The sequence below is a fragment of the Corvus cornix genome, chromosome 1, assembly GCF_000738735.6.
Source record: "Corvus cornix cornix isolate S_Up_H32 chromosome 1, ASM73873v5, whole genome shotgun sequence".
NCBI classification, from domain to species: Eukaryota; Metazoa; Chordata; class Aves; order Passeriformes; family Corvidae; genus Corvus; species Corvus cornix.
The window spans coordinates 48,702,905-48,727,116 of record NC_046332.1 but is presented as its reverse complement, the minus strand read 5'-3'; the positions used below and the strand labels follow the sequence as shown (position 1 = coordinate 48,727,116).

The window sequence follows — 24,212 nt, the reverse complement described above, 5'->3', positions numbered from 1 at the left end:
CACCCTGAGACAAAAGCCCTCTGCAGAGAACAAGTGATCTGTAGAATTAACATATTTAGTCTGGCAGCACAGAGGGGAGACACTTACAACAACGTGACAATCGGCCCTAGAGATGTTTCCCAGTGTATTAAGGTAGGGGCATTGCCGCGGAGAGCCGCTCATCTCCCGTTCTCCCGCACATTCCAGGCAACAGGAGCCTCCGCCTTTCCCGGCCCCCACCGCCTCCTCCGCGCGGCCCCGCCCCTGCCCGCCTGGCCCCGCCCCGCCCCTCGCGGGGCTGGCGGCGTCCGCGGTCGCCATGGGAACGCCTGACGTCACCGCGCCCCGCGCCGCCGATTGGCGGGAATTGTTCGAGAAGGCGGCCGAGGGCGGAAGCGGAAGCTGCACGTGGAGCCGGTGAGTGGCTGCCGCAGTTTCTGGAAACTTCGCCTCATTGTCATATTTAAAGCGGCGGCGGCGCCGCTGGGTCCCCTCCCCGTCCGCCCGCCCGCGCACGCTACGGGGACCGGCGGCCGCAGCAGCACCGGGAGCGAGCCGGGCAGAGCAGGGGCCTCCCTCTGGCGCCGGGGCCATGGCCGTGGTGGGCTTTGATTTGGGCTTCCAGAGCTGCTACATCGCTGTGGCGCGGGCCGGCGGCATCGAGACCGTCGCCAACGAGTTCAGCGACCGGTGCACGCCGTGAGTGAGGGGCGCGGGGCGCGGGCGAGGGCCGGTCCATGCCCGGCGGAGCGCCCGCCGTGGAGGAAGGTGCTGGAAGTTTCGCGGTGGGGTGTGGGGGGTTCCCGCTCTATGGGGCCAGCGCATTTCCGGGCACTCGCCGCCTCCGTACGGGTCCCCGAGGTCTGCCGGGGGGCAGGTACAGGGTGGCGGGGGGGCAGCCCCCTGTGTGCCCCCCGATCCGCTGCGTGCCCGCGTGCTCCTCCTTCCCGCCCCGACCCGCTGTGTCCCCCTATACCCCCTGGCCATCCTGCCCCCCCCCCCCCCCCCCCCCCCAGGTCCCGACCCGCTCTGTTCCCCTGTGTACCACCCCCCAGCCCCTTGCTTCCCGGTCCCGACCCTCTCTGTTCCCCAGCGTCCCGGTCCCGAGCCGTTCTCTGTCCCTGCTCCCCCCGGCCCGGAGCCGGAGCGCGTTCCGCGGGAGTGCCCGGAGATGGAGGGCTGTGCGGAGTCTGCTCGGGTCGCGGTGCGGCGGGCTGGGAGCGCCGGTGGCGGCCGCGCGAATCCCCGTGGGGGCAGTCCCGGTTAAGTGGGACACGGGGGGAACACTCTCCGACTCACGCTGCGGTGGGATGGACTCTGCCAACTGCTCCAGGGCAGCTCTCCTTTAGTCAGAGGTCAGGTGGAGAAAGCCTCTGGCTCAAAGCAGGAGTTAGTTAACAAGTTAGAAGCAGCCAGGCACAGACGGGTAGGGTGTAGTCTGGCTTGAGCTCTGAATTGCGATCATTCTGTTTTACCGTTTGGATAAGCCATTGTGAAAAGTCCTGGATTTGAGCCAAGGCTTTAAGATGGATAAAAGTCTTCCTGTAGTTTTTTTACTGCAAACTGAAAGAATGACACTTTGACGGAAAGACTTTGGTGTTTTATTTGTAGTAGTAGTAAATGAATCCGTGACAGTTCTTAGTCGTTTTCGTTGTCAGGACCGGGTTAATTAGCCTGTTGTTCTTTCCAGGTCGGTGGTTTCATTTGGATCCAAAAACAGAGCTATTGGTGTTGCAGCTAAAAACCAGGTAGGTCATTTCCTGCTGCAAACTGTTGAAGTACCAGTGGGTGTAAAGAGAGTTGGCTAGGTATAGTTGAAGCTGAACAGCTTCAGTTTCTTGTTGAGCCTTTTATTTTAGAAATGCTGCACTATGCTGCCATGCTTTCTTCAGAGAAATGTAGGATGTTTTTGCTAGAATGCTGCTGCTCTCTCTTTCATAAATGTAATATTTTCCAGCTGAATGTGTCCCTTTTCTGACAAGTTAAGGTCATTAGGTTTCTTTTCCTAATGATTTTATATAGGATTTTCCTTGTACTTGAAGGAAAACATTTCAAATGCTGTATATCGTTTTTTTAAATTAGATGTAAGGGGAGAGGTTTGGCTCAGGTTCTTAAAGCTATTTAGGGTACCTTACTACCTTTGGATTTGCTGTAAATTAAATACCTCTGGTTTTGAAGGTGCAAGTCCTTATTTTGGATTTTTTTTTTTTTTTGATTGAGGTGCTCTGAAAGATTGAATGTTTTCTTTGTTAAAGTAGTATTTTCAGTTTAGAAGGAGAACTTAATTCCAACAAGTCTCAGAATATTGAAATGTAATGGTTAAATAAATCCTTAGGTATTGTACATTGTTACATAACTGCTGCCGGGAGATCAAGCATGCAGCCTCCACTGGCCTGTGCATCTCTCTCATGTAGTAAAAGGACTGCAGAGGGTTTCCATGGAGAGAGCACTAAAGGAGACTTTATTCCACTGTAATAGCTCTCCTCTTAATTTTGAATAGCCGAGGCAGTATGAATCGTTTACATGTTCACAAGCACATGCACATTCAGTTACAGGTTAACATTTGCAGTAACGAAGTAAATACATATGTTTGTGTTTTTTCCTTAAATTTCGTCTTAGCATTGCCGAGTTGACTGCTGACATTGTTGCAAGTCAGAAACTAGTATGATTCATTAGTGTGCAAAAATGAGTTGTTACTCAAAATGGCAAATGATCTGAATCCTATGTACTCTCGAGCATGTTTCAGTATTGTTAGATTGTTCCAGTAAATGCTGGAAAGCATGAAGTAAGCTGAAAGTGGATTCTTAGATTGCATTTACAAATGTGCATTTGCAGTGATGAACACCTGTGACTTTAGTTACTTTCAAACTGACCTGTATGATGTGACTGTATTGAGTCTTTCATGCCTGGCTCTCCTAGCAGTTGAAGCTAAGTATTTTTGCCAGGAGAAGAGAATGTGATACTTAAAATGATAAAAGATGACAGATCATTTATTTCTCTAGTTGTAAGTGGTCCAGTTTGGCTGATGACCTGAGATGTGAATTGTGTTTCTTTTGTAAATGTGGAAGTTTCCTGACATGGACAACTGAGAGTTACTTTTTTGGTGTCCTCGGTTGTAGTAGCTACTTAAATCAAAGAGTACAATGATCCTTTTCATTAAAAAAAAAAGCAAGCAAACAAAAAAGTCACACAAAATGATAAGAAAAAGGTTTTGACTGGTGACTTCTGCAATGGGATTGTGTGAGAGAGCTCAAATTACTCAAAGGTGCTCTCTTTAACATTTGAGAAATTGCTGCTGGAGCAAATTTACTGAGAATTTCTGTTACCTTTAGGTAAGTGTGCTAGCACTGGAGATGAGAACAGTATGTTAGTTAACAGACCATAATTCTCAGCTTTCTTAATTGTGACTAAGCAGGAAGATATTAAAACATGCTACAGACCTAATGGCATACAATTACTCTAAAAATATCTTAAGATTGTTCTCTTAGAAAAGGCTTTGAGGTTAATGCTAAATTAGGCTATAAAAGCTTCGAGTGTTTGCGCTTCTCTGCCCACTACATGGTAATAATTTCTGCTGCTACATTCTTCAGCTGTACAGCTGTGAAATACGTAACATTCAAGTACTCTGAAGTTGTGGCTATACAAATAAATGAAACCATGCTGGGAAACAATCTTGGATACAGGAACCTAACTACTCGATCACATTAAAGTACTGAAATAGTTCCTGGCATGATTTTTGGCCTGTGCTAACTTGTGCTCGTACTATTAATTGCTGAGCACTTTTTGGTGATTAGAATAAACCAAGGATGATTCTCACTAGGGAGTCCAAGTGTGACATCTTTCCACAGACACAGCTGTCTGAAAGTTACTGTTTGTTAGTGGGAGTATGGCCTCCTTTTTTGTCGGAGAGCTTTTCTGCAGGAGACCTGTCCTAGTTGAGTAGTTTTCTAATACAAGATGTAGCTCAAATTCTTCCATTTTGTGGTGGAAAATTTTATATGCAACAAGGAATTGATGCTTTTCTTTGAGGGTAGTGAATGTTAGAAATCTTTCTTGATATGCTCAGCATTTGAGTTGCTATCATGCAGTCTGTTGGTGCCTGCCTAAATCTATCCTGTAGATAATAACACACTTTTATAATTTCTCTCTAATAAAATAGGATTAATTCTACTCTGAGATACTTGCATTGTCTCTTAGGCTGCTCTAGTTGTCTGGTTTCTGTTGTGCTTTGCATTTCTGATAATGAAGGCTTCTCTACGTCACTGGTTTGCACTGGGGAGCTTGCAGTGTAGTTTAGCATACACTTCAAGGTGATGTTGTTATCAAAAAAAGTTCCAAGTTGTCTGTGCACTGTATTCTTCTTTGGTCTAGTGCAAGAATTTGAGTTGCTGCTAGATGAATGTGAACAAGGAAATGAAGTGGTTTCAAAGTAGCTCAGGGAGGAAAAAGTAAGTCTTGAAATGTATGGGGACACTTAAGCTTGACCCTTAGTAACTAGGAGAGCATTTGTTTGCGCTTAATGTAATGATGTTTAAAGTGGAGGTAGTGTGGCTTGGGTTGGAGGGCCAGTTTACAGAGAAACCAGCTTCACATGTAGTTGCAATCTTTAATCATTTCAATTTGGTCTAAGTTCTGTCACTCAGTTGTAAGGTGAGTGGCTCTGGCTGCCAGCACAATCAGCGGCAGAGTGCTCCAGTGCAGTGCACGGGGGGGTTTCCTAAACTGCGGGAATGTCACGGGGAGACAAGAGCTGCTACTGCAGTGGCAGTAGCTCATGGGTGGGTGGGGTGAGGAGCAACAACAGTGGTTTCCCCCACATATAAAATAAGCCCTTAGGGAGCGCTGGTGACCAGGGTGTGGCACAGCAGTTTGCAGGAAGGGTGCTGAGGCAGTGCCAGCCCGACCAGGGAGCAGTGGTGTCCACCTGGCAGAAAGCCACGGCCCCGCTCAGCTCTGCAGTCGGCACGGCTGGCACAGCTGCCCAGACAGCTCTGCCGGGAACACGCTGCCAGTGCGGGGTGGCAGCTGTGAACACAGCTGTGGGAGTGTGCCCGAGTAGAGGAGTTCTTCCACTTAGTGACAGAGCTCTGGGGGCAGGTGAGCAGGTTGAGAACTATCACGGAGTGTGAGAGAGAGAGATGATACAGTGGGATTACACCCTGCCTTCCCTGGGATGCACCTGGGAGGCAGGCAGGACACAGATACAGAGGATTCCTTCCTCTTCTCTCCACCTGCTGGAACACAGTGACTTGGAGGGATAGGGAGCAATGGTGACAAGTTCCTGGCCAACACAGCAGGCACATCTCCTCTGTGACTACCCCACTTCCCCAAGTGTCCTGGCATAAGGGGTACAAGGCTCTGCAAGTAGAACTGAGTAATAGTGAGGATGGTGGTTCATCTTGCATGGGGCTGTCACCAAGATTAAGTTGGCCTATGTCAAAACTGCTTCCATGAAGAAAAAAAGACAGGTCACTGCCATAGGAGACTCCCTTTGGAAGGGAGCAGAAGGCTCAATATGCTGGCTGGAACCACTTCTTGGGGAAGTCTGCTGCCTCTCGGAGGTCTAAGTTCCTACCCTGGTATGGCTCTCAGATAATTATCCATTATTGGTTTCTCAGGTTGGCAGTGATGAGGTTGCACCAGGTAGTCCAAGGGCAATCAGGAGAGATTTCAGGGCCTTGGAATGACTGCTTAATGGATCAGGAGCACAAATAATACTATCATGTGTTCTCTATCCTTCCAGTTGCAGGAAATGAGGGAGGAAACAGAAAGAGCCAGCAGAGCAATACTTGCCTCTGAGCCTGGTGCCACTGGCAGAATTTGGGGACTTTGATCATGGGTCAGTTTACATGACAGCAGGACTGCTAGCAACAGGCAGGGTACACCTGTCTCAGTGGGGGGAAAAGGATCTTTGCACAGGAGCTAGCAGGGGTCACTGAGAGCTTTAAACTAGATTTGGAGGGGGAAAGGGATACAACCAAGTTTGCTAGAGATAAGCCTGGGGGGTACAACAGCAGTATTTGAGAGAGTGTTCTAGTGAGGTCCTTCTCTCTGCTGCCTCAGTGGAGATGGGATGGAGATCCATGTGGCAGCAGTGACACAAAGGTTATTATTGATGTTAACCATGGGAGCTCCTGAGAATGGAGAAACGTAGAAACTGGGGCTTCTCCCCGCAAGAAAGTGGCAGGATGAATAGCCCAACCGAAGTGCATGTACATCAGTGCCTGCAACATGGGCAATAAAGAGGAGAAGCTGGACACCACTGCACAGCAGTAAAACTGACACAGTTGCCATTGTGGAGATGTGGTGGGATGGCTGGCACAACTGGGGTGTACTCCTAACTGGTAAAAGACTGGCTGGATAGTCAGGCCCAGAGAGTGATAGTGAATGTAGTTAAATCCAGGTGGCAGCCCCTTACCAGTGGTGTTCCCCAAGGCTCAGTACTGGGGGCCAGCCCTATGTGATATTTTAATCAATGACCTGGAAAAGGGGATCGAGTGTGCCTTCAGTCAGTTTGGAGGTGATGCCAGGCTGAGCAGGAGTGCTGATCTGCTGGAGGGTAGGATGGCTCTACAGAAGGATCTGGACAGGTTGGATTGAAGGGTTGAGGCCCATTGTATGAGGTTCAACAAGTTCTGGGTCCTGCCCTTGAGTCACAACAACCTCACGTACAAGCTGGGGGCAGAGTAGCTGGGAAGCTTCCTGGTGGAAAAAGACCTGGGAGTGCTGTTTGACAGTGGCTGAACACGATCCACAGTGTGCCCAGGTGGCCAAGAAGGCCAGTGGCATCCTGGCCTGTATCAGCAATAGTGCGGCCAGCAGGACCAGGGCAGGGATTGTCCCCTTGCACTCAGCACTGGTGAGGCCACACCTCCAATCCTGTGTTCAGTTTTGGGCCCCTCACTACAAGGACATTGGGGTGCTGGAGTGTGTCCATTGAAGGGCAGGATCTGGACTGCCTGCCCTATGAAGAGCAGCTGAAGGAGCTAGGATTTTTTAGCCTGGAGAAGTGGAAGCTCAAGGGTGCCCTTATCACTATCTACAATACCTGAAAGGAGCACAAGTTTTACCAGGGGAGGTTTAGATTGGCTATTAGGAAAAAAATTTTTCACCAAAAGATTTGTAAACATTTGAACAGGCTGCCCAGAGAAGTGGTGGAGTCACTGTCCTGGGAGATATTTAAAAGGTGTGTGGATGTGGCTTTTGGGAACATTGGTGGACTTGGCTGTGTTAGGTAAATAGCTGGACTCTATCTGAAAGGTGTTTTCCAACTTAAATGATTCTATGATTCTAAATTAGTTGACTAAAGTAGTAGGCTCTGTTGGTCATGTTATTGTTCACCCAGTTCTGTCAAGGTTTCAGAGATACTTTTATAATCCTTAATAAGTAATGCTCTAACTTATTAATGAGCTGATAAAAAGTACCAGGCAGTAATTACCAGCGTTAAAAGAAAGAGCTATGACAAGGGAGTTAGCAGTTGTCTGAAAATTTGACCTGTGCTTGGGGACATACAGAACAGCACTGAACATTGCGGGCTGATTAAGAGTGGTTTTCTAACTATCCTGTATTTCTTTACAGCAAATAACTCATGCCCACAACACTGTATCTAACTTCAAGAGGTTCCATGGCCGTGCATTTAATGATCCTTTTGTTCAGAAGGAAAAAGAAAAGTTGAGCTATGATTTAGTTCCCATGAAGAATGGTGGAGTTGGAGTAAAGGTAAATCTGCAGTGTATCTTTCTGGGTTGTATAGCTAAATCTGAAGTCTTGCATTTCAGCACCTAGTCATGAAAATATGGGTTTCTTTTAACTACCCTAAAGGTGGGTTGTTTTAATCTTTCTGTTAAAGAAGAGCTTGTCTATGAATAGACAGCTTCATCTTTAAATAGTGGATGTTAACTATTAAATTAAGGTTCATTTACGAATAATAAAAAGTTTCCCTGTTGGTAAATTGCATATCCAGCTCAAACACACCAGCAGAAAAACTGCTAAGATAATTACAAGGTCATATGGTTTTACTTCAAAGTATGACTTTCTGTCACTTTTGTGTGGAATGCATTGCAGCAGGTGGTTACAAATGCTTTAGAAAATAGTCAGAACTCTTCTTTAGGATAATTGCCATAAATGACGGGCAAGTGTGTCTTTAGTGGCCTGCCTGAAGTAAGTTACTTGTGAAGAGGTGTTCAAAACCAGCTCCTACCACACTGCAGGTTTGGCTGTTGCTTACATCAAGGACTTCACTGCTACAATGTCAGCTTTTCCTAGAATAGGTACAGTTAATAACATTGTCCATTTACAGAAATATATACAGTTCTGATAATGAAGTCTTGCTGGCATAACAGGGTAGCTTCACTAATGAAGACCTTAGCTTGAACTGGTCCCTCAAAACTTCACTGTAGATCAGTCCTAAGTAGTGAATAAATCACAGAATTAGCTACATTAGAAAGAATATTGACTGGAAAGGTAGTCAAGCTTTACAAAAGAAGAGGTTATTTTTCTTTTGCTGTTTGTGACTTGTGAGGTTAACAGATAAATTCAGACAGAAATTTTTGGTTTCCTTTAATCAGTGTGTGTAGGAGTCTAGTGTTGGGAGTTCACTACTATGTGGTATTTTTCCTATTTTTCTTAGACTGCTTGGAGAATGAATTAGTATTTATTTCTAGTTAACTGTGGTTCAAAAGCTTTAATAATTGATTCAGTAACATTCAGTAAGACTGGGAGGTTCAGGGAACAACTTTTCTATTAAAACCAAAATGCTTAATTTTCCCCCAAATTGTACTGAGTGAATAAAAGACAAGCGCTGCTTTCAAGTATCAGTTGTAACATGTTATTTCACTTCATCATTGTCATGTATTCTATTGCACAATAAAAATGGTGATTCAAGAACAATTTTTGGTAAGAGAGCAATAAATAAACTTTTTGCTGAGCTTTATCTTGAGCTCTTGGTTGTTTTATGTGCACAGGTGAACTGTTGTTGAACAGTTCTTCCTTTCAGAGACTCCTCACATATTTGACCAGAAGGATAAAAATGCCAAGGGAAAATAGACAGCAAGTAGATCTGGACGTTTTTTGCATTTGGCAGCAGTTTGAAAATTGATGGCTATTTTTACTTAATGGTGTGCCACATTTTAAACTTGTGTCACTTTTGGCCCTTTCCTAGCCATTTCCTTAATCTATGGAGTTGATACAGTTCTTGCTGTTTTAAGACCGTGAGAATGGAATTATTGCTTCCATAAACACTCAATTGGGAAATTAAATTGTAAAGTGAAGTTCTATAATGAAATAATGAAGCATGTCATAATTCATAGAGATTAGCCAGCAGTGTATCAAAAAACATTAAATGTGTGTAATTTTTCCTCCAATTGAACTGATGGAATTATTTCACCTATTCTATCCAGGTCATGTACATGGATGAGGAGCACATCTTCAGTGTGGAACAGATTTCAGCTATGCTGTTGACTAAATTAAAGGAGACTGCAGAGAGTAACCTGAAAAAACCAGTAACAGACTGTGTTATTTCTGTAAGTAACTGTAGTGCACAGGAGCATTGTCTTTTAACTTCAGCTATCAAGGGCATTTTGTTTCTATTCATGCAGGGTGGAAAAGAACTCTGCTAAGCACTTACAAAGGGATTAATCCTAACTAGCTTTAGAGCTTTTGTCTTAAAGAAATCCCAGGGCTACTTCCATATTCCAGACCCTGACTAACTTTGTACTAATTATTCATTAAAGTAAATACATATGTTTGTGTTTTTTCTTGAATTTTAAACAATTTGGTAACAACTTTGATAAACAATTTCCTTTGTTTATCAAAATTTGCTGTCTGGCAGCTGAAAATTTTAGTTTGTCCTGTTTATGTTCATTCTTTCAGCAACTTTGTTTTGCTTTTTTCAGTGTTATGACTGTACAGAAAATGACCTCAGATCAAGAGCAGTCATTCCATTGCAAAGCCCTGAGTATAAAATAACACCTGCCTCTCTGTTCTCAATGACTCTGAACAAGTCTGTCTCATGTTGCATCTAGGCATATTTAGCTCTTGTTATTATTAGAAATGTTGATTCTCCAGTTGATACCTGGAAAGCTAGTTCTTCATGTGTCCCTGGGGACATCAGAAGGCACTGTCCAACATCAGTGCTAGACATGTGCAGAAAATTTTCCACAGCGTATTCCTTCAGAATTTCTTAGCACTTTTTGCCCAAAGTAATTTCTGCCAAAATAGATTCTCTTCATTTGTTATCCCTTATTTCTTTGCATCTCTCATAACTGTAGTATTGCTGTACATTTTTAGTTCCCTCTTTACTTTCTTGGACAGGAGTACACCTGCTAGTTCTGATTAGGGTATTCCATGTCACTGTCTTCATAATACCCAGCTTCACATTTTGGGCCAGCACTCAATGTTATTAGCATTTGTATACAAATAACTCATTTGTTTCTTTCTTGCTAGTGTGTGCTCATGTAAACTAGCTGATGCACATTTAATTCTATCTCTGATTGAATAAATATTTGAAGTGTCAATTCAGTATGGTAGCTGCATTTTAGAGGCTTGCAGTAAGCATCTTCTTCAAAGAGGAGGAATAGATACAATTTTTAAATTAATACTTTTAAATAGTATAATGTCTCATTTTCTGGAAATAACTTTGTATTCTCACCTACTTTCTTCAGGTTCCATCATTTTTCACAGATGCTGAAAGGAGGTCCCTTCTAGATGCAGCTCAGATTGTTGGCCTAAATTGCCTTAGATTAATGAATGACATGACAGCAGGTAAGTAGGATAAAATAGCAGTTCCTGCAAATGACAGGTGGGGTAGAGGGTGCATTTAATTACACTAAGAAAAAGGGCTGACTTGAAAAGGCAAACATGAGACATGAATATTTGAAAAACTTTCTGCTCTTTTCTTGATTTAATGTCTTCTGTGTGAAGGGGTAGATGAGATCAAGCTCCAGTGATAATTATCTCCCTGAGAACTTATTTAGGAGTCACTGCATGTGCCTGGACTACTTGTTCATTTAGTGTACTGCCCAGATGTACAGCTGCAGGATTTAGGCACCCTTAAAGGAAGTTCCTTGATTAAACATCAACACCTCATAGCTTCCAAGGCTTTTTCAGTATAGTCAGGGTTTTAAACACACACATGGCTCTGCTCACCATTTCTACAACTCTCAGACAGAACCCTCCTGCCTGGGAGATACTCATTGGAAATACAAAATTGGATTTGGGTTTTGTTGTTAAGATGTTCTATGCCTTTGATTACTTTGCAAGGCAAAAAACCAAAAAAAAACAAAAAAACCCAAACAACCCAAAAAAACCCCGAACAAATGCTTAGGGAGCATATACATGCCTAAGGGAGTATGTTCTGCTTCTGAGATCTTATAGCTTATATTAATGGAATAAAGCTTCCGTGAAGGTAATATACCTTGCGTAGGTGTATGTCTGGATTTGTCTTGATGCTTTTGATCTTAGAGCTTAATGTTCACAGGGATGTAATGGTATGCCATTGGAAACCATAGACTGTGCAGATAATACCTGACACTTCTTTTGCAGTGGCTCTGAATTATGGAATTTATAAACAAGACCTTCCAGCTCCTGAAGAGAAGCCACGGATAGTTGTATTTGTTGATATGGGGCATTCTGCATTTCAAGTGTCAGCCTGTGCATTCAACAAGAGTAAACTGAAGGTAGTAAGATTAAATGGGAATAAAAGGGTTTATAAGCGATTAGAATCCAGTAGCCTGCCAATCTGCCTTGTTTTTTAAATTCTGAAATAATGTATAGAAAGTGGCAATAAGTCAAAAGTTGAAGGTTTTCACCAGTGTCTTTCACTTCATTAGAATTGTTTCAAACAGGCTGTACATTTCTTGCAATACACAAATGTAAGATATATATATAATACAAGTGCTGTAATTCAGTTTGTTTAATCTAAATGAATGTGTGTATGGATCAAAATTTTGAATATTTAGGATTGTCACTTAGTTACTTAGTCTTATTTCCTCCTTAAAAGTGAAGAGCAATTTTTGGTTGGTGTGGTTGTGCATTGGAAGATAGACTGACGTGTCCCCAACGTTTTATTGAGGCAAGGGCTTGCTGATATTGGAAGACTGCTATTGCCTTTGATTTTGAGTGTAAGACTTAATAATTGTTCTTTCAAACCAGGTACTTGGCACAGCATTTGACCCTTTCCTCGGTGGGAGAAACTTTGATGGGAAGCTGGTAGATTACTTTTGTGCAGAAATAAAATCAAAATACAAACTAGATCCGAAAACCAAAGTTCGGGCTCTTCTTCGTCTGTATCAGGAGTGTGAGAAACTGAAGAAACTAATGAGTTCAAATAGCACAGACATTCCCCTAAATATTGAGTGTTTCATGAATGATACTGATGTATCTGGAAAAATGAACAGGTGAGTTCTGTTCAAGACAGGCATTTGCTTTGATGGCCATATTTTTTAAACATATTTTGAAACAAGTTTTTCTGTGTATGAAAGAAACTTAATGTGCTAAAGTTAAGTGTAAGTGCTGAATAGCTGTGGCATTTTTGTAATGCTAGAATAGCTAAGGCTGTGAAATGTAATGTTCAGCTACTTGAGTAATGTTTCAGTGCAATTAAGCATGCATAAGAAGCTTGGATTCTTTTTGTAGAATGATACATTCTTAAAACCATGGATTGATGCATGCAAACCAGAGGGCTGGCTGCATATTTAGGCTTTCTGCATATTTTAGGTAACCTAAATCCCATACTGCTCTTGAGACAGCAACAATTGAAGCTTTGTTTCTTTTTTTCTGTTTTTACTGTACTGTGGATATTGGTAGGGAAATGGGGGGCAGAAACAGTGCTTATGGGAGATGACATGATTATGGTCCAAATGTAAATGAAGTCTCTGTCTGTCTCTTGCACACTGCTAAGAGTGACGGGTTCTTTTTCTTCCAGTATTTAGGCAACAGCTTTTCATTATAAAGGAAGTGTCAGTGCTTTCTGATTTCTTATCTGTAACCTCTGCTGAGAGGCAAATATATAGCAGCTGCCCAAACAAAACCTTTATCTTATTTAACTACGTTGATAGTGGCCTAGGAAAATCTGTAAGCAGCTGTTTGTGTACTGCCTTGTCTAAGGTTGTCTCTTTGCCCTACTCACAGGAGTTTAGCTTTAAGTCTCTTTGCAGTGTAGTTAACAAACCTGGTCAGCATTGGTTTGGAAACAAATACCAGGCACGATTCTGGTGGGACAGGCATTCTTTAGTTAATTCCATTTTTTTCTTAGGTCACAATTTGAAGAATTGTGTGCTGACCTGCTGCAAAGGATAGAGATGCCTCTGCTTTCATTAATGGAACAAACACAACTGAAAGTGGAAGATGTAAATGCTGTAGAGATTGTGGGAGGAGCAACCCGTATTCCTGCTGTCAAAGAGAGGATTGCTAAATTCTTTGGCAAGGATGTCAGTACAACACTGAATGCAGATGAAGCCATAGCTAGGGGCTGTGCTCTGCAGGTATAGTACTAGCAACACTTGATGAAATTAAGATATATTTCGTGGTAGCACTTCCATGAAGAATTAGTCAAGCAGTTATGAAAAATTGTAGAAGTGGTGCATTTTAAAGTACTCAAGGGAACATACATGTTCACTAGGTCTTTTTATGGGACTGTGATGTTTAAAAAAGTCCAGAGCAGTCCTCTCTGTTGCAGTACTTTATCGATGATGCTGGGTGTATTCTGTAAGCAGTCCACTCTCTTCTTCAGAAGAACATGATCTAGGGTTCTTTAATGCCAAAAATTTAAGTTGTTGTCAAGCTGAAAGATATTTTTACTCAACAAGGTATGAGGAGTATCTATGGAGAGCCCAAACTCCTGCAAGTTTCAATTTTCTGGTATCCAACTTGCCATCAATGTGAAACAGGCTTTATTCTGTCTCCCTCCCATTTTTACTGTTTCCAACTAGTGAACTGTATTTTACAAGCAAACCTCTCATTCTGTGTTCTTCTTTTTCTCCTTTAACTTCATGCCTTATTTCACCCTTTTCTTTGACTTGTTTCTTTATCTCACTAACAGCTTCCCATCGCCAGCAATCAGTTGTGTTCAGGGAAAGAAGCAGGACCCTTTAGATAAACACCACTTCTTTTAGGACTAAGCAGTGCCGTATTTCCATTCTTTACAGTCCTGGTATTTGCTTAGAGAGTTACCTTTGTTCACAAGCTACAAAAGGCCTGCTAACACAGCACATAAACACTTGTGTATGAGATTACTGTTCTCTTATGATACTGCATTGAAATTAAGCATTGAAATAGTTCTGCTTAATAAAGTCAACACAGTTTTCTTGTTCAAGGATTTTTTGTTGTCTTGGCTAGTGGAGTAGAAGAATGAACCAACTTTAATGCAAGTTTTTTTGTTGTTTTGTTTTTTTCTTTTTAGTGTGCCATTCTTTCTCCAGCTTTTAAAGTGAGAGAATTCTCTGTGACAGATGCTACACCATTTCCAATATCTTTGCTGTGGAACACAGAAGCAGAGGACACTGAAGGGTAGGTAGCTCAGACTACGGTTCTATGAAGCTTTTGACCTTCATAATTCAAGGGCAATGTTCTTGCTTGCATTTAAATCAGGATCTTGGCATTCTGATGTAGAAAACTCATGGGCCATGTACCAGAGGTGGTTGACAGGGGAGATTGTAAAGACATGTTGAAATTTTAACTGTAATTCCTCATATGTATAAATACAAAGATTTTTAAAAAGTAAGTAAATGAGCTACCAACCAGTATCTTGTCCTGCATTGCCTTTATCTGTTTGTCAGAATTAGGAATATAAAATTAACTAGATCGATTGCTGGGTCCTGATTCCACTTTGCTTTTTGGCTTTTCTTTTTTTTGTTCAAGGTATTCCCAATACCTGTCTTGAGATTCTTGGTTTAGTATTAATGTTATGTATTGTGTAAATATTGTGGGCTTATATGGGTGCTATTTATCTGCCAGAAGCAAGAATTTAACACCTAGCAAAAATTTAACATTTGTACGGGTAATTTCTTGTAGTTTCAGTGTCTTACGACTGACATCTGTTACTAACTGTGCCATGCCTGTGGGAAATGCAATTGCTGTCTAAGATGTAAGGAGCTCCAAGTTCAACTTTTGGAAAAATCATAGTTCTAGAGGGACCTGTTCATACCTTTTTTTCATGTTCTTTGTAGTGCAGCCTTTTTTCTTCTTGTCTGTTTTCCATGGAGGTGCAGGGCCTAGTTGTTCTCTCTCTTGTGAAAGCAGCCTGTGGGTTCACATTCTGGGTAAAGTTCTCACTTTCTCACATCTAGGTTATTGGATGAGATCTTCCACAGTTAGAAGACAAAACTTAGTTGGAAATTAGAATCAGGCTGGCATAATAGCGGACAAGCCTTAGAACACGAAGTAAAGCTGGTTGTCTTTCTGTCGTGTCGAGGAATGAATAATAATCTGGTGTCAGGGTTCTCAACTGAGCCATGGAACATAAATGAGCAAGGAATTAACAGGGCTATAATTATCCCTTTGAGACTGAGGAAGGGTGCAAATTATGATTCAAAATACACAAGGACAATTTCTCATTACACTAGAGAACAGTAAATCCTTTTCCTTTTGCTGTACAGTAGTGAAGTATCTTTATTGGAATTGTTCAGAAGGGTAAATGTGTCAAAACATGATGTTTCTCTGAAGAGTTCTAACCCTGTATCAAAACCTTCCAGCTCAAACACACTGCTAAAAGTGATATTTTCCCCTTAATTACAGAGTTCATGAGGTCTTCAGCAGAAATCATGCGGCACCTTTCTCTAAAGTACTTACATTCTATAGGAAAGGCCCATTTGAGCTAGAAGCTTTTTATTCTGATCCTAATGGAGTCCCATATCCTGAGTCAAAAATTGGTAAGTAATTGTCCTGGAAATGGTGGTGTCTCCAATAGAATGATTTGAGAACAAACAGTAACTGTATTGTGGTGCAGTATAGTTATGATGTATGTATTCAGATTTTTGTGTCTGAAGGGCTCAGAATTTTCCCATTCCAGAGGTAGTTGAACTGGTATTTTTTATTTTTCTTGCTTATAAAGTTGCTTTGGCTAAATGAGGAGAAACAAACGATTGCCCACAACTAAAATGTGGTAACTTAAAGATAACTTTGTAACTTTTTTTATCTTCTTTTCTGCTTATCACTAAAGCAAGCTAGGAATAATTGAAACATATCTCCTCATATTAAAAAAAAAAGCATGTCTTGAATAACTAGTTATTGTTCTTACCTGTACCTTCTGGGATTGACATAATGCTGAATAACTTTTAATCATGGATATAGTATATATATATAGTGGCAGCTACAAGACTAGAGTATTGATTTGTCTATGTAACATTTCTAAGCAGCTCTTTTATAGTTTTTGACAAATGGCAGCACTTGACATTGTCGATACTTACCAAGAGCTTACAACATGGTTAGTTAGAAAAAGATGGTAATGGTAAAGACAGGCCAGTTAAATAATTGTTCTTGAGTTCTGGACATGCAATTAAGTGTTGTATGTTTGCATTCCATGTATTTTGAAAAACTAGGGACTTACTACAAGTGCAAGTAGTGATAGTACAAGGGGAAATAGCTTTAAAAACTGCAAGAGAATAGATTTAGATTAGATGTTAGGAACAAATTCTTTACTGTGGGGGTGGTGAGGCACTGGAGCAGATTTTGCAAAGAAGTTGTGGGTGCCCCATCCTTGGAGGTATTCAAGGCTAAGTTGGATGAGGCCCTGAGCAACCTGGTCTAATGAAAGGTGTTCCTGCCCACAGCGGGGGATTTGGAACTCAGTATTTAAGGGTGCTTCCATCCCAGGCCATTCTATGATTCAATGACAGTATTTTGTAGTTACAGAAACATCAGACTTCCTTTTGTGGTTAGCTCTTACCATAAAGACTGATGGTGGGGTTTGTGAGTGTTCAATTTATATGTCTTTAACAAACAAGAAGCTGTTAACAGTTAAAACTTAACAGTTCTGAAAACTGGTAAGAACAAACTGAAAATCAGACTTGTTTCAACTCAGTTGCCAATTAATTCTTTGCTCAGAACAGAATTATTGGTATGACTAATGGGTGAATTAATAGTTCTGATGAGACTGGCAAAAGGGAGAGCAGGTCACATAACTCCAGTATTACTGTACTTACAAGACAAAGGATTACGTTCCTTAGCCTATAAAATAGGCAGCTAAAAGCTTGTACACTTGTGGTTTAGATCTGCTGCTGAGGGAATGGTGTGTGCAAATGTGTGTATTTGGCCTGTGAAATCAGGGAACTTGTACTTTGCAGCTAAGTGAGCATTGTAGTCTCCAGGTCACTCTTACGGTAATCTGTGCATAAAGAAAAAAGTCTGCTGTTAATGTCAAGGACATCCCTAATTGTCTGTCTATTAGTTTCACAATGCTTGTTTCAAGTATTACAGTAGTTACAGAACAATTAGATTCTGCCCTAGAATAAAAGGTAATGGCAGACTTGCATGGATGTTAGAAGCTGTAAGGAAAGCCTCTAGAAATATTGTTTCTGTTGAGCAGTAACTTTTATTAGAAAGGCGCCACTTAACATTGGCGTTAGGCTAAGCCTTTCAGCCCACTAGTAACACAGATAGCACCAATTTTGTATTTACTCTGTATTAGTGGTGTCAGGAGAACCTACTATTTGATTCATAAGATGAAGTTGGCTGAAAAGCAGTGTACTTTGGTTTTGTTGGGGTTTTTTTTCTGGTAGAACTGATTTAATTTGGGGGACCATGAGATTAGCACAGAGGCTTCATCAAATATTTAGAAAACAATTTGTCTATGAAAAAGGGAGATGTTTTCCTGGCTCTGTAATATTACCTACTTAATTCCACTGTGTGAGTTTTGATTCTTTTGGTTTTAGGTAGGTATGTTATCCAGAATGTGGCAGCCCAGAAAGATGGAGAGAAGTCTAAAGTCAAAGTGAAAGTCCGTGTCAATACTCATGGCATTTTCAGTGTGTCCACTGCATCTATGGTAGAACCAGTTAAAAGTGAAGAGTGTGAAGATGTCAGTGTTGAGACTGAAGTGGAATCTCAGGACCAGAGGCCTATTGAAAACTTAAGTGATGTAAGTTGACTTTTCTTGTGTGTGAATGTTCTTACTGATGAAAGTATGTTCTGCTGTTACGTGCTGTGGAAGAAAAATACCTTCACCTAAGGAAGCAAAAGGAGATTAATTTTAATATGTGTGTAGCTGCCAGGAAATGTCTTTACCAAGAACAGGAGACGATTTGTGCTATCTTGAAAGTGTGTGGATTTCAAAATCAGTTACTGTGCAAAGTGCCAAATAGCAGCAGGTGTGGGTTGTTTGAGGGTGGGATTGCTTACAGCTGCCATAGTTATCCAACTGTTCCAAACAGGAAAACTTGATTTGGATTGTTAGTCATCCATGTGCTTTGTGTTGGAAGGATTTGTATGTAATCCTTTGTATTAGTAAAGTTTTTTGAAACTTTTTGTGAAAGAGAAAGCTGAATTGTTTTCTACAGCATCGAAGGAGAGGGGAACACTGGGGAATAACGCACATTGTTATAGTCTACTTGATGTTTTAATAGTTTTTTGAGGGGGAAGAGGCTGAAAAGTTATGACTCAATAAATTAAAAGCCCCTTTTTGAAAGAGGAAGTGGTAATGTGCACACATGCACACAAGTATTGTGCAGCAAGCCTGGCACTGGTAACATTTTCATGAAGTCCTTCTGAACTTGCTCCCAGTCTGTATCTCCATAGCTGAAGCGTATGTGTTTCTGCGTGTGCACAGAATGCTTTGTAGGGCACTTTGTACTGTATGTGCGTCAGAAGTGAAGTGCCCTATACCTAAATGCAAGTGCACATGCCTTCTACATCCTTTGTGCCTGGGCTTTCATTTCAGAAAAATATCCAGCAAGAGAACAGTGAGGCTGGAACACAGTCCCAGGTACAAACTGATGGTCAGCAAACGTCACAGTCTCCCCCTTCATCAGAACCTCCCTCTGAAGAAAACAAAATCCCAGATGTCAAGAAAGTGAGTGACCCTTTAACTCTGTTGAAAATGTTATGCTATATAATGGTGGCTTTTAAAATGGTAACATATTTCAGGAGAAGTAAGGAACTTGGTGTTGGAACCTTTTTCATTTTCACATCTTTACTATTGTGAAAAATAATGTCTAAATCTTGTGATGGCTTTTGTAGAGAGTTGGCAAAAGGATTCCTGCAAGAAGTTGTTCTCTACCACTTCCCTCACTTCTTGCAGGGCTGTACACCTAGTTTATTTGGGTTGCAGACATTTCAATGTGAACAGCAGTTAGAGGCCAAGCTTATTAGGCCTGCTGAGGGAAGTTTGGATCAGGAATTCATAAACCTAAGAGGAAATAATCGATGTGAAACATTTGCCTGCATGTTATTGCTAGTGGTTTGGTTCTTTCATCTGTATGAGATGAAAAATACTTCGGGTTAAAATCTTAATCACTGTCAGCATCATTAGTGAACTGCTACGTTAGATGGACACTTCTGGAAAATCTGCAAACACACCATATATCTGTGAAATGTCCTTGCTGTAGCTCAGAGACTAGGATAGGAGGTGGAATCCCCAAAAGGAAAGTGCCTCATGAGTATATTTTGAAGATTCTAAAAGAACATGGAACAACCTTTGTGTGTTCTTTCTCTGAATGTATCTTTCATCACAGTGATACTTCATCAGAAAGAAGTCAGGCAAATTATCTTATTTTTCTTCTTTCTAACTCAGACAAATGAGAAGAAAGGTGATCAGCCCCCAGAAGCTAAAAAACCCAAGATAAAAGTGAAGAATGTGGAACTACCCATTGAAGCTAACTTGGTTTGGCAGTTAGGAAAAGATCTCCTCAATATGTATATTGAAACAGAGGTGAGTTAGTGTGGTTTAGACTTTCTTGTGTGCAGTTATTAACTATTTACGTGCTTTTCAAGGCAACCTCTGTTCTTGTACTGTCACACTGGAGTGTGGGCTTAATTAACAGTGAGCTAATATACTGTCTGCCTTCTAACACGTGATTGACAAATGCTTATCAGAAAGATTGATGTGTCCTTTATAGCAATTAGTATCAGAGCACTGATCTGTGGAATGACATCACAGATTTGTTTAAGCTGTTGCAATCCAGAGAAGTGCAACCTGTTTCTTCAGATGAGCCTACTGTATAATAATGAGAATTTCAGCAGTTAGGTGAAGCAAGGCCTCTGGGAGATTTTACAGGAGCTGTGCTTTGCAGAATGCTGTTTGAACCATCAGTATTTCTTAATTAAAGTGTTTTCTGTGGTATACAGGGAAAGATGATTATGCAAGATAAACTGGAGAAAGAAAGAAATGATGCAAAGAATGCAGTGGAGGAATACGTATATGAGTTCAGGGATAAGTTGTCTGGACCATATGAAAAGTTTGTTTGTGAAAAGGTAGGTTATGGTTTCAGGAACTTCTGTGAAAATACTGATACCAAATATCTGTGTTGTATACCTTGATCACGTGTTCTCAAAGCCACCCTGGACATAGCTGCAAAATCAGAACTTCATTTGAAGGATGGCAGCCCCTAACCCAGAACTAGGTTTAGACTTTTCAGATACATATCCCCGAAAAGAAGTTCTGTCACAAATGGAGTAAAGTTTTGTTTCCAGTTAAAGCTGGTGACTGGAAGGGCAAGCTGTGTTGCTTTATGCATAATCAAAACCATGAATTAGAGCTGCACCCCAAGCATTGGCCTAATTGAGGACAAAAGGCTATAAATGCTACCTATGCTGTAGATGTGTTTCTCAGTCCAGAAGCAGGCATGGTTTAAGTAACTTAATTAGGCAAAAGCTGCAGTAGAAATTAAATTTTTATATAGGAGGCTAATGATTATAATATGTGTATTTACCACTGTCCTGTTACTTCAAGACAAACCTAGTCGATTGGTGTGTATTTTGATGTTCGATGTGTTGAATTATATTGACACACAGGATCTGCAGGGATTCTCTGCCCTTCTAGCAGAGACAGAAGGCTGGCTGTATGAAGAGGGTGAGGATGAAGCAAAGCAGGTGTATGTAGAAAAATTAGAGGATTTAAAGGTAGGTCTGTCAATATGCCCAAAAAGCAAAATTTCCAAACTACTGTGCTAAACAACATTAATGAATCACATAACCATATAGAAATTGCTTTTTCTAGAAATTAGGTACTCCAATTGAAATGCGCTATCAAGAAGCAGAGGAACGACCAAGGCTGTTACAAGAATTGGGACACAGGCTCCAGTACTATGCTACAATAGCTGGGGAATTCAGGAATAAAGTAAGTGCCCTTTTTTTTAACCACAGTGTTTCAGTGAGCTCATTGGCTGGAGGGGCTTCAAATTCACTTTCAGATGAGCTGCAATCTACTGCTATGTAGGTCACAAATTTAACACCACAAATGTTTCCCAGAACTCAAAAAATCTCACACAGTGTGTCGTATCTTCAGTTGCTTGATAATTTTGGATGTTTTCAGGCTAAAGAGGACATTCTTATAAAGAGTTTAGGCTTGTGGTCTGATTCTTGACCTTTTTAGAACTGATCTGACTCTTTTTTAGAAATGTGCTCCTCTTCCAGTTCTTTCAGGGACAAGAATTATTGTATGGTGAGAAGCATTAGTGTAAAACCTACTTGTAGATAAAGTAAAAACGCAATTTTATTATATGTGTGTGTTTGGGGCTTGTTTTTTCTGTGGTTTTTTTTTTTTTTTTATGTGTGTGTTTTGGTGGTTTTGCTTGGTTTTTTTAATTGGTATTTGTAGATTACTTTTTTGAGAAGCATTCCTGTCTGAAAATTTGTTCCTTGGGTTTCAACTTAAAGAATTTTAATAGGACAGCTCACAACACTCAAACTAATCCAGTCTGAGTCTTGAGTCAGAAACAATTATGTCCTCACAGCTACAGATTACAAAACTATTAAGTGAAGTCATTAGTAGTGTTATACTTAAAATGACTAGCATCATTGAAAATAGTATATTTAAAACTTGGTTGTATTTAAGTATTCTAAATATGGATTCATCAGTTGTGTTGCTGGGCAGGTTCTTCTCCTGATATCAGTTAATTGTGTAACTGTAGCATTGTAGGGAATGCTAAAGTTGAAAACTCTGATCCTTTCTCTGTACATCAGAATCTCACTGTTCAATCTACATTGGGCCTGGGTAGCCCCTCCAGAATGGGAGGGAATATTTTTTATCAGCCTTGTTAAGAATATTAAATTTTAATGCATGACCTTTTTGTGAAGCTTCTATGCCTTCTGTGAACCAGATTTCTTGTTTATTTTAGCAAAGGAAGCTTTATATTGGCATCTGTATTTCCTGTTGTCTCTTGCTGTAATGGATCTCCCTTGTGGCTAACTTCTATTTAGTTTGACCATTGGAAAAGATTTACAAGTTATAAATAATTGAGATAGTCTTGCTGGCATGACTTGATGACATTATTAACACTTGACATTATTAACTAATACAAAATGCTTGTGTTTGGACAGGATGAGAAATACATCCATATTGATGAGATGGAAATGATGAAAGTAGAGAAGTGTGTTAGTGAAGTGGTAGAGTGGATGAATAATGCTGTGAGTGCACAGGCTAAGAAGAGCTTAGATCAGGATCCAGCTGTGCATTCAAGTGAAATTAAGGCAAAGCTACAGGTAAGTATCATAAGAAACTACCTTTGAAGTTGGTGCTAAAAGTAGACTGGTAGCTATGTCCTTTGTCTCCCCCAGTTTCATCTTGCTGCTCTAGTGTTCTTGAAAGGTAGACAGTATGGAGAGAAGGAGATTCAGCAGAAAGCAGAGGAGCTCTAGTATACTAGAGTATACTATACTAGCTCCACTAGTTCTGTGGAGCTCATTATTTTTTCTTTAGTCACCTTAAAAACTCAGGCTGTTTTTCAGTGTTTTACTGAGAGACAAAATAGTATTGAAAAAACCAGTGTGAAATCCAAACTACTTAGTTGAACTTTGCCCCCAGAACATCAGAAAGTATACCAATTAATTTATTTCAGGGTACAGTAAGTACTTGCCAGTTTGGAGTCAGGGGAACAAATGCAGAAGCCAATTTCAAGCAGTCTTTTGGACACGGGGCTTTTTGTGCTAGGGAAGCTGGTGACTCCTTAATGTATATTTTGCCCACATCTTTTCCATTTCTTTTAGGAGTTAAACAATGTCTGTGAGCCTGTTGTGACACAACCAAAACCAAAAGTTGACTCTCCTAAGGAGGAAAACCCATTAAGTGAACAGAGTGATTATAAAACTGAAGACATGGGAGAAGATGACAAGAATTCTGAAATGCCTCAACAAAATGGCGAATGTCATCCAAGTGATCAAAACACCATTAACATGGACCTGGACTAAGCCACTGCACTTGCAGCAAATTATTTCATCCCATGACAGAAGATGTTTTGGCTGTCATATGTGATAGGGGTGGGAACGCATTGTTTTGGAAGCTATTTATATTTTTTTTCTTAAGACTTGTCTGGGATATGTTATGTTGTGGGAGGAAGAATAGTAATAGTGTTGGTCATGACTATCCTAAAAGGAAAATTGCCTTGGTAACTTTCAGATTCCTGTGGAATTGTGAGTTCATACTAAGCTTCTGTGCAGTATTTAACCATTTGCATCACTAAAGATGAAAAGAAGCCCTTGCTTTGAAATGTACTGCTCCTTCAAAAGGTTGTAATCGAAACACTCGTAGGCATTTGTAGATGCCAAGGTAGTTTTCTTTTGTCTGGACATCTAATTGGGTATGTCAGAAAAAGCCAGTGTCTGTCCCCTTCATAAGGACTTTCCAGAAGAAATCCTCTGTCCTAAGGTTTTTGATTGTTGCAGTCCAAAGTACTTATCAGGTAATGAGATGGTGAAATGTGTTAGTAGCATGCAGAAACGCTTACGTTTCATCTCTTGCTAAACAATACATTTTTCATGTGGGGTACATAAAATGAAGGAAATGCTAATTCTGTTAGTGTTATTGTGAAGCTTTTTAATGAGCTTTGAAATAAAGTTCATTTTACCGGTATCTGCTGACCTCTTGAGTTTAACTGTTTTCAGTGCTTCTGCTCTAAGTGTTGCCCTCCTCACAGTTTGGCAGGCCATTGCTTTGTGTTCCTGCACAGGAGAGTCACAAACACGCTTAAAACTCTCATACTTTGCACAGAAACAGTTGTGCAGTGAGATGGATGTAACTCAGCCCCTTAGTGAGTTATGCCTCTTTCTTTTCTTTGGCCCAAGGGTTGTACACACCTGAAAGAGCC

The 24,212-nt window shown here is 41.0% G+C and overlaps 1 protein-coding gene across 2 annotated transcripts; it reads left to right on the top strand.

The window, feature by feature from the left end:
* Positions 1–413: 413 nt before the first annotated feature.
* HSPH1 (heat shock protein family H (Hsp110) member 1) lies at positions 414–23,977 on the top strand. Of its 2 annotated transcripts, XM_039566083.1 has the most exons (18): positions 415–678; positions 1,670–1,727; positions 7,558–7,698; positions 9,378–9,500; positions 10,641–10,740; positions 11,521–11,654; positions 12,130–12,374; positions 13,232–13,460; positions 14,378–14,484; positions 15,712–15,845; positions 17,847–18,052; positions 18,851–18,982; positions 19,703–19,840; positions 20,257–20,382; positions 20,923–21,030; positions 21,128–21,247; positions 22,450–22,611; positions 23,116–23,977. In XM_039566083.1, the coding sequence occupies exons 1-18, from the start codon at positions 572–574 to the stop codon at positions 23,314–23,316; spliced, it is 2,571 nt and encodes an 856-aa protein (XP_039422017.1). In that variant the 5' UTR covers positions 415–571; the 3' UTR covers positions 23,317–23,977. The 2 variants fall into 2 exon arrangements, with proteins under 2 accessions (XP_039422023.1, XP_039422017.1); XM_039566089.1 differs by lacking the exon at positions 18,851–18,982 and having other exon boundaries at positions 414–678.
* Positions 23,978–24,212: the final 235 nt, after the last annotated feature.

Excerpts from the sequence above, each read along its gene's own strand:
- HSPH1 (XM_039566083.1), top strand. The coding sequence starts at position 572 with ATGGCCGTGGTGGGCTTTGATTTGGGCTTCCAGAGCTGCTACATCGCT. Across the intron at positions 12,375-13,231 it reads GTATCTGGAAAAATGAACAG|GTCACAATTTGAAGAATTGT; the intron begins GTGAGTTCTGTT and ends TTTTTTTCTTAG. Across the intron at positions 13,461-14,377 it reads CTAGGGGCTGTGCTCTGCAG|TGTGCCATTCTTTCTCCAGC; the intron begins GTATAGTACTAG and ends TTTTCTTTTTAG.